Source organism: Centruroides vittatus, unplaced genomic scaffold, assembly GCF_030686945.1.
Source record: "Centruroides vittatus isolate TY-2023 unplaced genomic scaffold, ASM3068694v2 contig_904, whole genome shotgun sequence".
In the NCBI taxonomy this organism is placed as follows: domain Eukaryota; kingdom Metazoa; phylum Arthropoda; class Arachnida; order Scorpiones; family Buthidae; genus Centruroides; species Centruroides vittatus.
The window spans coordinates 843,270-858,053 of record NW_027122594.1 but is presented as its reverse complement, the minus strand read 5'-3'; the positions used below and the strand labels follow the sequence as shown (position 1 = coordinate 858,053).

At 37.2% G+C, this 14,784-nt stretch overlaps 1 protein-coding gene across 3 annotated transcripts in view; it reads left to right on the top strand.

Moving 5' to 3' along the window:
- Su(z)12 (Polycomb protein Su(z)12) overlaps window positions 1–14,275 on the top strand; it is a 71,939-nt gene extending 57,664 nt beyond the window's left edge. For all 3 annotated transcript variants that reach the window (XM_067281048.1, XM_067281047.1, XM_067281046.1), the window contains 5 exons: window positions 610–767; window positions 2,436–2,528; window positions 2,648–2,753; window positions 7,651–7,730; window positions 11,918–14,275. In XM_067281048.1, the coding sequence (XP_067137149.1) occupies window positions 610–767; window positions 2,436–2,528; window positions 2,648–2,753; window positions 7,651–7,730; window positions 11,918–12,140 (660 nt within the window). In that variant the 3' untranslated portion in view covers window positions 12,141–14,275. The remainder of the gene's footprint in view (window positions 1–609; window positions 768–2,435; window positions 2,529–2,647; window positions 2,754–7,650; window positions 7,731–11,917) is intronic.
- Window positions 14,276–14,784: the final 509 nt, after the last annotated feature.

The window sequence follows — 14,784 nt, the reverse complement described above, 5'->3', positions numbered from 1 at the left end:
TAATGAGCTGTAACAACTGGTGGAAGTTAGCCCACACCTGACCAGCAAGAAATGAACAAGATGCTTGGTTGTTAGACACAGTGGGCTAGTGTGACTAGCCCACTGTAGTTTTGTAATTTTACTGCCACTGGAAAATGTCTAAGATCTTTCTTTGTGATAATGCAAGACCACACATGTCAAAGTTGACTGAACAGAAGCCGCTTGTCCCTCACTACCATTATAGCCCAGACACTATCTTCCAACTGCCATCTCTTCCATTCTCTGAAACACTTCTTGTATGGAAAACAGTTTGCCAATGACAAGATGAAAGTTGTACTTGCAGAGTTCTTTCGGTCAAACAGCCAGAGTTTTATTCAGTAGGAATCTGTAATCTGCTTACTTGATGGAAGAAGGTGCTTGAATGAAATGGCAATTATTTTTGAATAATTTTTTTTTTCGAGATACATGTTTTACTATAAAATTGGGAAATTTCAGAAACTTTTGCATCAACTCAATAGATATAACAGTTTAATATACTGAAAAATATTTTGAGTACACATTTTTAAAAAATTTTTCATCAGTGATGGAAATGGAAAGATAGAGTTATATTAAATATTTGAATTTACTTAGCCTCATTTGAAAGGAGCAAGAATTGATGTGTCAATTAACGAATGTTATGATGGTTCTTACGCCGGAAACCCTCACGATTTACATTCTCATACCGGTTTTGCATTCGGCAGAAGTGGACCCGTTCGACGTACTCCCGTGACTCATTTAATGGTCTGTCGGTAAGATAGACATTTTCTTCATTTGTGCCTAATTATTAGTCATTCATAATTTAAAGTTATAATTTAAATTTAAATGAAATTAATTACTGTATTTTACGGACTATAAGACGCATTTTTTTCTTCGAAAAATTGCCTCCAAAATTCAGGTGCGTCTTATAGTCCGTAGTGTCTTATAGGTATTTAAAAAAAAAAAAACTGCTTAAAAATTAAGGTGCGTCTTATAGTATGTAGCGTCTTATAGTCCATAAAATACGGTAATTCATTTATTTCAGTATTTTAATGGCATAAGTTTTGATACATAACCAGCATAATATTATTTATTCAATCATTATTATTTATCAATACTACATAAGAATGATTTAACAAGTCAGTCCCTTTCAAAAAATAAATTTGGTGTCAATTAAAATGACCAGTTTGCTTTAGAAAAATATGATAATACAGCACTATTATTAAATTTATTCTGTTGTGAAATAGAAACATATTGATTTGATAAGCAAGGATCATTAACGAATATACAGAAGAGCATCGATTATGCAACCCCCGATCAACCGTCACATCGGTTAACCGACCTCGTTCTACTCGGCAAATTCGAATGTCCGCTAGTGATGTGGCGCTACAATATTTGACTATGTCTTGGCTACTTTAATATTATTTTTGTTAACTTTTTGCGTGGTTTAGCTGGCAACATTGACTGGACCATGAAAGGGAGGCCAGTATTTAAACAAGGCATAATTTTATTTAACGACGCTATCCAATTGCTGTTTTTAAAACGTGTGCAAGATTTAGCGGCAAAAAAGCAAAACAAAGGAGCGTCAGCTGTGAAGCAAAAGAAAATTTTGGACTTCTTTTTCTAATGTATAGGCCTTATGTAAAATACGTAACCCGAATATATATTTTTTTGTTTTACTGTATATTTTTCAATATACGGTACAGTACTGTATTTATTTTGTGCAAAATAAAGAAATAATTTTTAATGATACAATAGCGACGATTAGTATAGTATTTAAAAAAGAAATTTGTTAGGCTTAACATTGATGAAAATTCAACACAAAGTAGGTTAATAGCGATATACTAATATACTATACTAATAATGTATTTATTCATACTTTTCGGTTATCCATTTTTTCAGTTATCTGAACAACCCCAGTCTCCAATTGAGTCGGATTATCGATGCTCTACTGTATTTAATTCTAAGAGCAATAGCAGAATGATCATATTGAAAACTATGTGCAGGGTGTGGATTAATTTTATATTTGTTGGAGAAGACTAAATTAAGAAAATTATTTTTTTGTGTAGGGACATTAATATGTCAATTAGGGTTATGAAAATAATAGGTGCTATTAAGAATGTATTGTTCAGCTGGATAACATTGTTTCCCAGGTGATATTTGATAGGTTGAAATTGATTATCTATAAAAATGGAAATAGTTGAAAAATTATATTTATAAATTATGTTATTCTTATGATCAATTTATTATTCATTGTTCAACAAATTTGTGTTCAATAAACAATGTAATAAAATAATTCTATGTTTATGAATTATGTGATTTAATAATAGCATGTAATTAAATTATTCTGTTTTATTAATATATTCCAAAATAAATTATCTTTCCCATAAAAATAGTTACCATCATCAATTTTATTCATATATAATACATTTATTTCATAGACCCAAGAGGTTACCTCCTAGTTTATCAGAATTCTTGGAACCAGACGATGCTGACATTGACGGACCTCGACCATACATATCAGGACATAATAGGTAAATGTAATTTGTTAAATATATATATATATACATACATACATACATACACTAGGAACTAAAATATTAAATTCCTATTTAATAAAAATGAATTATCTGACCTTTTTTTTCTTTCTAAGACTGTATTATCATACGAGGACGTGTCTACCAGTCAGACCACAAGAAATAGATAATGATAGTGAATCTGAAAATGACCCAGAATGGTTAAGAATCAAAACACAACATGTGAGTTTAAATTTTATAATTTTATTATTAAATAGATACATTTGTTTGACTCAAGATATACATGTGAAGGGTCAATAGCACCCTTCAGGTCAGGTGTGACCCAACTGTGACTTCTGTCTCACACGAACCTTCCGAGACCTTTTAATAAATGCACAAGCAGCCATGTATGAAGGAACTTATGGATAAGGGACAGAGGAGGAAGTTGTGAAACAGAATTAATGCACTCTAGACCAGTGGTAGTCAACCTGGTCCTACCATCCACTAGTGGGCGATTTGAGCTTTTGTAGTGGTTGGTAGGGGTTTTGTCTGATGCCAAAGCTACTTTCCGTTATCACCATGCATCTACGACTCACTGATGTAGCAGGTTGTACTGTAACAGTGGCTATCACTCAAGTTGAACTCATTTCATGGTGAGTTAGAGTTTCCAGATTTAGCTACTTTTTCAGTTTGACGTAAAAAAAAACACTTTGTGCACTGGCAAAAAAAAAAATTTGTGTGTTATAAACATATGCAAAATATAAATAAAAAGATAAATTTAACTACATATTTTTACTAAACTGCCACTCAAAAATTATGAGTACTTTGCAATTGCGCTAAATTAACTTACTGCAGGTGGGTGGGCGGTACATAGCAGTATAAAAAGGTTGACTATCCCTGCTCTAGACTAATTAACAATTAAATAACAAACATTTATTTTACTAAATCTTATCATAAATACAAATAAAACAAATATGATGATTTTAAGCTACTTTGTATGCCTATCCTTAACAGAGTGTTTACAAGTAAGCATGTGGCGGAAAATACCTGTATCATATTTGTTATATATTTTGTCTGTGAGGACTTAGCCTATTAATAGGATGTATTGCACTGGTGTTTTGGCTTTAGCAATCAAGGAAAAACTTATTCAGAGAAAACAAACAATCTTTATTGATCACCTTGTATTATACCTGTAGACAAAATATATAACAAATAGAAAATAAGGACATAGAGGCATATAAATTAATTATAAATGAATACCTGTATCACTTTGATTTCCAGTGATCTCTGGATGGGGGAGTCTTTATTTCATCATTGGGATCCAGTTCTTTGGTCCAAGTGGAGCTATCCATAGAACTGGGTACAATCTTAGATGAGTTTGCTTTTCCTTTCATACTTGAACAGTCTTGTATGCAGGTGTCAATCATACAAATTAAATCTGAAATTCAATGGTTCTTTAGTACAGAGTGGCAAAGGTTTGGTAAGTAAGGCAGTGATAGAGTATAGCAGTGGATGGTCACCACCTTGATAAATGAATGGATGAACTCTCTCTTCATGTCTCTCGTCATGTCCTTTTCTCACCTTTCTTTTTAATTGGGGCTCTGGCCTCATCCATTCGTAAGCCCAAATGTGGTAAACTTGTGTGGGGAGCTGGGTGATGGTCTAATACCCAATTTTAGGCAAAGTTTCCTTTGATGAGTAGGTTTTGCCAGAAGATATGTCACTTACGAAGGAAATATTATCAAAGAGAAAATCTCACAAACATCCTCTGTTGCATTTGTCATCTCGGGTTTAAATAATTTTTTCTCTTTGAACAAATATTAAATATGATTCTGGTAAAACCGTGTTGTAGTTTATGTTGTTCTATACTGACACAATGAAGTGACTTCTTTCAAACACTTCACAGGTTATTCGTCTTTTTATTCAGTTAGAATGCTAGTTACAAATTGCGTTTCGGGCATTTGCGCCTCTTCAACTAACTTAAAAGTACAAATTACAAACCTACAGACAGCAAGGCAATGGATTGACAGATAGCAAACTTGGCAACAGGACATTCGAACTTGACGAATTGTAATTCATATCCTAATTCGTCATCAAAAGTTGTACAATAACTATTGTAGTATTTACAGACACAGCTCCCGTACACCTGTTACGACGACGCAATCCGGTTCGCTATAATACATTAAGATATTTATAATTTTGATATTCCAAACATTGAACGTTGATAGTTAACGCTAATGATTGACAGACAAGAAACGTAGTAAACTATATCCAATTCTATGGAACGAGTGAAGAGTAAGCCGATTTGACATATAGCAAGCTCGTATCTTCTCGCTGTGATTTGTCTCTTGATGCTGAACTGTATCCATGTTTTCCTATTTTGATGACAACTCACCGTTTCGACATTAGTACTTTTTGTTAATTCATCATCGAAATTCTCATCAAAATAGGAAAACATGGATACAGTTCAGCATCAAGAGACAAATCACAGCGAGAAGATACGAGCTTGCTACATGTCAAATCGGCTTACTCTTTACTCGTCCCATAGAATTGGATATAGTTTACTACGTTTCTTGTCTGTCAATCATTAGCGTTAACTATCAACGTTTGGAATATCAAAATTATAAATATTTTAATGTATTATAGCGAACCAGATTGCATCATTGTAACAGGTGTATGGGAGCTGTGTCTGTAAATACTACAATAGTTATTGTACAACTTTTGATGACGAATTAGGATATAAATTACAGTTCGTCAAGTTCGAATGTCCTGTTGCCAAGTTCGTACCTGTCAATCCATTGCCTTGCTGTCTGTAGGTTCGTAATTTGTACTTTTAAGTTAGTTGAAGAGGCGCGAATGCCCGAAACGCAATTTGTAACTAGCGTTCTAACTGAATAAAAAGACGAATAACCTGCCAAGTGTTTGAAAGAAGTCACTTCATTGTGTCAGTATAGAACAAATATTAAATAATTAAATTGACTAAATTTCAAATTTGCTAGCCTGAGTTCTCACATACATATCCTCCAAAAACTGGAAGAATATATATATGTATACACATGTTTTAAATTTTTGTATATTTTGTCTAATTTGCTTTGGTAATCTCATTCCTTTTGGAATGAGGTTGGCAACACTAAAAAGAATAAAGAGAGAGTTTGAGTGAGGATCCAGAAGTGAACAAATGTGTTGTTTTATTGCCTCCAAATTTCTTTTGTCTTGCTCTCCCTACACTCGACACCACGACTACAACTGCAAATAATACTACATATATATCTTGAGTCCAATGTGTTGTACTCGGTGTGATTTCTGACACTACTTATTTATCCTTTTTTCCCTGTCTTATGGAAAAGCAGATACCAAAAGGTAAATCTTTAACCTTTTATTTTACAATATGCCTTTTGACCTATTTCTCTCAGGAAGGCTCTTTTCTTTCTACAAAGGAAAATTGGCAATTACAAAAGGATTACAATTTTAAAAAGTTAAAACTACTCATAAAATTTACTGATAAAAAGCTATAACCCTTTTTTCATAAAATAAAAAATTTATAAAATTTATGTAAAGGTATTCCACAATCTTGATAACATACTACGTTTTTCTACATCCGAATCTAAAAACATTTAAACTGCAGTCTTCTAACAGTAAAAATAAAAAAAAAATACAACTGTCAAGAGCTTTTTCTCAACTTATCCAGCATACAAACAGGAGATGAAGGGGACCGGGAAGGAAGTCCAATAATTTTCAATTACACTGCAATACAAAATTTAAATAATAATAAAAGATTTAAGAGGAGTAATTTTTTTGAAATATGATAAATTTCTCTATTAAAATACATTAGGACAATAGCTTAAGTTATGTTACGAGATTTTATTTTAAAATAATTTTTATATTATTAACTATTATAAAAGTCAAAGAGCTTAATTTTGAGGGTACAGATAAGTTTTTAAACAATTGTAAATGCCAATAATGAATAAAATTTTTATAAAATGACCCATCCATCTCCCCAACCCCTCAACATTTAACAGCATCACTTTCTCAATTCCTTGTATAGAAACAACCCTACCAAATTTCAAAAGTTTTGGTTCATCCACTCCTGAGATATAATTAAAATAGAATCTGACACACATGCAGAATTTTGTAAGGGTTTTATAAATACTGTATTTACTCGCATATAAGATGAGGTTTTTTTACTGCTTCAAAAACCTAGGTCGTCCAATACGTGCGAGTGAAGGATTCTTTTCGTTTTTGCAATAATTTCTGTGAACCGTGTATACTTCATGCTGTCATTATAGGTCTACAGTCTATTTAGTGTAAGTTGGCACCTACTGTAAACAAATTAAGGCACACTTTCCTTTGTTTAATCCTACGTTCATTAATTAAAAACCGCGTTGCACCTCATTTGTTCGCAGAAAATAGTTTCTAGTTATTTTTAAAAACATTAATGAAGTACAAGTCACTTAGCAATGATTATAAATTTAGTTATTTTATATTAGTTAAATTATTATTTTTAATGAATATTAGCACATTCTGAATCATTAAAAATAAACTTTTTCTAGTCATGTGCATTATAATGTTTCGGTTTTGTTTTCCATTTATCAGGTATTAAGGCAAACATGGTTGTTTGTCCTAATACGTGCATTTGATAATATCTTATTTGTGATTAAACGAAATAAAATTAGAATTGTATTAATAAATTTAATTTTCCAGCCATTACCCGGTGCTTTCGTTTTGTCTATTTTCTCTTTCTTCTCTTAATAATTTCTTCAGTTTATACTTTTTATAATTAATATTAGAATTTATGATTAGATTATTTATTTTATCCACATCATGTTTTTGTAAACTATTGCCGATACTCACAGGTAAACTTAAAATTGGTAATCTTATGGCTTCCATTTTGCATCTTCTTAAGTACCATATTTCTATTTTTAATTTTTCAATTTCTTCCGCTATCTTTCCCGTTCGTTGCATCTTCCAGACCGTCGGAATTTCTGCTGCAGATTATTGAAAATAATATGTATTAAATCATGTGCTTGGGATGATGATATGTGTTTTTTCAATATTAATGTGATATTTTTAAAAATCGAAAATAATAATTAATGGACACGAAAAAAATTCTGATGTTAATTTTTTAATTTTTTTTAAACAGATGATCGATGAATTCACGGATGTAAACGAAGGAGAGAAAGAATTAATGAAAATGTGGAATCTTCACGTTATGAAATATGGGTAAGATTAGTTTGAACTTTTGAAAAATTTTCGTTAGTTATTGTGATATTCTGTTTATTCTCTTTACTAATGCTTTTCTTTTATACATATGTGTATATATATTATTTTTAAATTACTTAAATTTACTTGAATGAATTTAAAAAAAGTTTTGTTGTGACAGAAATACTCCAATACGACTAAATGTATTATCACAAAAACACAAACAATGGTAATTGGGAAAAAATTTCCTGACTTTTTAATTTGTTGGCCATTGGCCATTATGTAGGTTGTAATGGAGGGAAAATACAGCAATGGTCAAAAGATGAACCAGCAATGTCAAAAGAGAACCTCCTAGAGATTTTTACCTTTTTGGATGGGGGATCTGGGAAGGTGGAGAAAGGCAAAGAAATTCTAGAGTTTCTTTCTGTATCTACAGATGTTAGTTTTTCTGTGGATGCACGATTTTGTTGGCCCATTTCAGCTTAAAATCGCCCACATCTTTTGTGGAAAATTAATGACATTTTGCAGGGTGGTTGGCATATTAGGGAATGGATGCAATTAAATTTCGGTGGTTAAAACACAAGGAATGGTGGGTCATTCGTCCAGCGGGATTGGACTTAATGAAGGTTATCAGCATTGGCAATTTTTTTTTATAAAACTGTCTCCATTCAGAAAGTTAAGCATTTTGCCATTTTATAATAATTAAAAATATAAATTGTTACTCATAATGAAATTCCATAATGGTGGCACGACTGGCAATTTAAACATTTTTGCTGAGAAAGTTAGGCAAAGGATGACCAGATATTTAATCTGTTTAAAAATTATAGTTATTAATATGGAGGATATTTTTGGTCATTTTTCAGCCAGTTGATAGCCTTTTTTTGTGAAAAAAATAGCCAGTGCTTCTGGTTACTACCATCCAAGCAACATTTTATAAGCATTTTGAAATTTCAGAATGTATAAAGAATGTTGGAATATTCTTTCTTGGCTGTAAGGCATGGATATCTGAACTTTTTCTAAACTCCTGGTGCAAACCATCAAAGGATGGTGCTAGAAATTTACAAAAGGTGCAATTGTCTTTCATTTGGGACAAAGTCAAACCAATGTTTGGGAGTCATCAAGAAAAGGCTGAAATAATAGTTGAGATTGCCAGCCATTTCTCACATCTGGTCTGATTTTCCCCAGTCCAAAAAGAAATCAATGAGCTCATACTGTAACTGTATTTGTTCGGGACAGTGTGTGAAACAACAGAACGGTGGCCCTTTAATGACTACCGATTACATCGTGTGCTGCAAACATCTCAGTTACCTCTTTCAAGTTTACATCTTAATACTTAAAAAGCATGCCTTTTTGGTTAAGTCTACCTTATGCCCATGTAAAAAATTGGCTGCCATTTGCCTAATTTTCTCAGCAAAAACTCATCTTAACTCTTAAAGACTTAAAAGGCTAAACAGTCAATTTTCAGAGGCCTAATTTTTGGAAACGACTGAGAAGTGGATCCCATTATTTGGACAAGGAACTGTTTGTGTTTAAGACTATATGCTCACCAAATTTTATTCAAATAAGCCATCCAGAGTTCTGGCCCTCTTCTTGTAAATGACAGCTTAACAGTTAGTTTTGCTTTCCAGACACCAAACTTATAAGGCTACTGGCACCTGCATTAATTAGTAAGTGAAACTGGTGGCGATAAAGAATTTGAAGCGGTGGAAAAAATTAAAACTGGCGAAACGGCGATATTTTAAAATTTTTCAGAGCCACCCCCAACGAAGTTCTTCGTGTTCCGCAGTAAATGTTAATAAGTGATACATTTTTGTAGACTCAAGAAGTCAAAGATCCAATTGGCGAGTTCCTTGTTCTTTTTTCTCAATTGAAATTTGATAATAAATTCCTTATTAAAAGTTTTTCTGTAAAATTTTGGATAATATTCCCATTTTGTTGGAAGATTTATGCTTTTGTTTCCTCTTTGCCGTCGTTTGTTGGGACTAAGATCGGTATTAATGTCTGTTTCCTTTTCTTTGGTGGCCGATACTTCATCTGTGGAGCAAATTTTTATATTGCATTTGCGAAAACCTTTCCACTCATTGCCCGCTGGGCTCAACCACTACACCATCGTTGTAAATTTTTCGCATCTTGACGATGCCAATTCGAATTCGAGATGGTTTGATCTTATCTCAATGAGTTTTTCAGTCTGCTCACTAGATTATTCCCGAGTTGTCAAAAACTAACACAACATTGCGACCCGACCGTGGCGGCCACCTATCTACCCGGAGATCCGCAGCTCTTCCCGTCTCGACTGCATCACAGTAGGAGGGTAAAAGGATCGAGCGTTATGCCAGTGCCTCTGGCATACCTAGTTTTGTAGAACCTCATCCTGTCTCTTAATCACAGCGGAACAGTTCTCGTTATTTGGGATTTTGTCAAACTTTTCATTTATTTCTTTTTAAGTTTTACGTCTATAAGTTCTTTTTCAAATAGACCGACGATTTTCTAGGCACTGTCGGTGTGTTTTCTTGTACTCAATCTAGCACCCGGTTAATACCGTTTCAATTCGTCCATCACACGATGAGCCGCCGACGTCGGCTCCACTACAAATAATCTGCGTCCCGAGAGGACAGCTTCAGAGATAGAAGACATGGCAATAACTCGACATTGACCGGAGCCAAATGCGCGGGGCCCCATAAACCACGATTTACGGACGAAAAGTAGACAAATATAGCAGCTCTGGTCATAAAAAGCATTCAGTAGACAAAATTCCAAGTCTCGCTTCTTCGATGAAAAGTCTCGAAAGCAGCCAAACAGTCCCTCAGATGTGGATATTCACAGAGCTAGTTTTCCCAAAGATCTTGCCTAGAGGAAGTAAAAGTCAACCTCTGTGCTTGCCCGCATTGCCGGGATGTTAACACGAAGGAATTTTCCAGTAATCTTAACACGAGGACAAAGATGCAGAGGAAACACTGGAACCCTACAGAACAGTGAAACCCTCGTTGACAGCCGTAGAAAAGGGCAGTGCAGATACGGGCATCGGTTGGCAAAGACGGACAATATCTTACAAAGCGTCCACATTAGCGAAGGGCCGGCCGCTAACCAGGTGGGTTTTCCAGCAGAACAAAAAATACCGGAAGCCGCTGGCGCAGGAGTATTTTTGTGATAGAACACATTTCGCAGACGCAACAGTACTGGGCAACGTAATCCAGCGGCCAGACATTAAGAAGAAGTAACACTGCGCATAGGAGGGCAAGAGCGCAGACAGAAAGGTCACCATCCTGGCCACTCGGACAGAAGACTTACCTATCCTATTCTAGACGGTGAAGTTAGTAACTAAGTCTAACTTTACTGTCTAGAATAGGGGCGAGCAATTATTTTATAAGCCCGCATTAGAGGGTCGAACCCAACCTAAATATATTGGATAATTTTCTCCAACTATAAAGAGCGTTAAATTATATAATTTTGATGACGCTACCGGTAATGAAAAGACTAAGGATATTCTATTACAATGAAGATATAAAATTGTGGAATAAGTCGTAAACAGGAAAACAATAATTATATCGGCGTTTCATTTTTTCAACACAGCTCAGAAATTACGAATACGGGGTAGTCGTTTGGCAAATGTAAGCAATTAGTTAATACAAAAGCAATAAATCCTTGGGATGTCTTTCGGTTAAACTTTTCTCATTCGGCGAGAAAAATCGAGTGTTTCACACTATTTTTTTCGCACGTGCCGACGTTTGGAGTGGCTGTCGGCCCGCGCACGCGTCCGTTCGTACATAAATAAAAGTCGGGCGTGCCTGGCGGAAACTAGCTTCCATTTACATTTGTCATTGGCCAGTGACCGGACGGGAAGGGTCGAGGGTCCGGTCTAGAACAAAAGAAGACAATAGGCTAAACACTCGTATTAGTAATATAAGGCTTTACGTTCGATACACTAGTAAAATTAAGCCAGGAGCGCGAAGAAAGACTGCCTAATTTTTGCCTCTTCGACGTTTACGGGTCCCAGATCGAAAAGGTAAAAGTCGAGGGTGATTTTTGGCAGCCGCGGCCGTTTTTTCCCGTGTTACGGGTAAGGGCGGAGAAATTAAAGTGTTTTTGGTGGGTGGCGATTCTTTTTAAAAAATGGCAAGGGGAGTGGTTTATTCACGGGAATAATTTGAGCCGGGTCAGGTAAAGGAGAGTACGGACTGGGAAGGAGTAACGATTGTGTGTTTTTCCAGGTTCGTGGGCGACTGCCAGATTCCCATAGCTTGCACCATGTTCGTGGAGGAGCACGGAAGAGAGCTGCTAAAGAAGAACCTGTACAAAAACTTCTCGCTGCACCTGAGCAACATGTTCGACTTCGGTCTGATCAGTGCCTCCACCGTCTACACCACCATGCGCCGGCTACAGAAGTTCGTCGGCGGCATCGACGGAAAACACCCGCAACCGCGGTCTTCGTAACACGAGCTTAGCCTTTCCACTGTACATACGCCCGCCGCGCCTATTTTTATCGCCGGTGGGTCGGGCGCCCGCCGCCGCCGCCGCAAACGCCCCGCCCCCGCGGGTGGAGTGCCAATTAAGGCGGGGCGGATGGAAGGAGGCGCCGCCCGAGATTTTAACCCCCGTCGGTGGCCCCGTATTTATATCCCCCGCCCGCGGCTGGAGGGAAGGGGCCGGGAGACCGTTTTCACCGACGGGCGGGAAGATTTATTTATTGAGGGCGGGGCGGGGCCGACTCTCGGAGTAATTTTAAAAAGAGGAATCGACCGGGTCGGCCGCCGTTCACCCGGCCGCGTTTTTAGTCGGTGGACTGCCGGACCGGCCCGGGACGGCTAACCGTTCGACTGCCGCCGGTATTTTTGTCAACCGCGCACTCGGAGGACGAAACTGCCACAAAATTGTCTCTCCGCTCGGCTTCCGCGCCGAACGCCGACTGCGCGAGTCCTTCCTTTCCTTTTGTAATTATTTATTTATTAACGGCCGACCTTCCCGCCGTTTTCGGAACGACCTTCGGGTTCCGCGCGTCTTTCGAAAACGGCCGGGTTTTTCCCGGGAAACGACGGAACGCCACCCGCCGTCGAAGGCAAATCCCGCCCTAGAATCGGCCGTGGGTCGGGAAGACCCCCCGGCGGAGCCCGACCGAAAACCGTTAAAACTCACCCAACGTCACACTCCGCTATTCGGCGGGTAGAAATCCCGGCCGAGCTGTTTTTATTCGCCCCGCGCGTGTATTATTTACGGTTCAGACATTCCTCGGTAGGCAATCAAATTTTTTTACGGGGGCGTAGTTTATCGCCCGCGTTAAATGCCTTTTTTTAATTTACTGTAAAAAATATATATATATATATATATATTTCTTTCGTGTAGGAACGTCCCGGCCCGGGGCTTTGTCGTCGTTTCGTACGCAATTTTATCGGTCGGTCTCCGTCGTCCGTGTGACGATATTACGTGTGGGAGGTGCGCTATTAACTGCCTTTGGTTTATTGTAAATCCGGCAAAATTGTTTTTTTTTTTCTTTATGCAATTTATCTTTGGGAATAAAAATATTCGTCGCCTTCGGTTGGTGCGGAGTGACTGTCGGAACCGGTCGTTTTCTGACTTTTACGTCTGTTCGTTTTTCCGCCGGTTCGTATTTATACGGACTCCGTTCGTTCCCAAACCAAATCTTTTCTAAGAGGAATTCTACCAAACCGGATTAAACTTCTTTGCAATTTTCCATCGTAAAGCAAAAAATACATGTGATAATTATTGATTTTATTATTATTATTATTATTAATTATTATTATTATTGTGTTTGTAAACTAGCATGGAGTTTGCTCACATATACACACACGTACACACTCACACACACACACTGTTTTTTGTATTTTTATATTTACGGAACAAATTGTAGCTCGACGGACTTGGTTGGTTTAAAAAGTTTTTGTGCGTGGGTGCGTAACCTTTAATCTACTTATTGCGTCGGGTGGAAGGTGGACTTTCTCGATGTCTCCGGTTTCGTACCGGGTGGCCGGTGCGCGTACGGTTTTTATTACTTCCATTTACACCCATCGATGAGTTCTCCGTCGTCGGTTTTTTGGCTAATTGTACCGTTCACTGCCATTTATATACGTCGTCGTAGATTCGGAGTGCCAAATTAAACGAACGGCCAAACGCATTCGGAAGTCTTTCCGAATGTACGGAACTTATCGTAGAAACTCGCACGGATTCTGTTGCCTTTGCTCGAAGGGAAAAAAAAGGAGACCTTAAGTTCTCGGCAATTCGCTTCCGGTTTCGTTGGGGAATACCGCGGCCCGGCCGCCAAACAGGTAAAATATGCGTGTTTTAATATAGCAAAAGTTACTCTAAGTGTTTAGCGGTAATAATAGTTTATCGGTGGGTCGAATCCACCGCAACCTCTCGTCTCGTGCCGGAAACGATTATTTTCTTTATTTTCCGAGACGAATTTGGGTTACGGCGAGAGAACGCAGATAACATTTCACCCTTTTGTCATTTATTTCCAAGTTGTGTTTTTTCTCTCATTATGTAATATATGTTCTGTCCGACCCTATTTTTACTGTACATAAATGTATTGGCATAAAATATATTATAAGTAATTGGCTAGTAACTTTGTCCGCCGTCCACGAAAACTCTGGCGACGCGTTAATTAATTGTAATTATTAATTAAATTTAAATTAACGCGAAATTACCGGTCGGAGTCGAAAAAGTAATACGCTTGGGACAAAATGTTTCTTTGCAAATAATTGCAATCATTAATAGAAATGGCGGGTTGCTCCGTTTTAAGATTGGCCATTCGGTTTACTATTGTTAAATTTTAACGGCTCCCGATTCATTCGATCCGCGCGGGTGGGAGCGGAGCGTCCGACGCTATTCGGGGTCCTCGGTCGACGGGAAGATTGTCGTGGCGCTAATTTCGGGATTCTTCCGTTCGGTAAAACGTGTTGGGGCCTTCGAAGAGCCGGCGCTCACCTCAAAAACCTCTCGATTTGGGAATTCCTTCCAATGCCTCATCATTGCCATAACCGTTACTGTTAAAGGGGGGAACCGTCCACCGGAGTAATCACTCCGGTGGACGGTTCCCCCTTTAACAGTGGCCATTCGGATT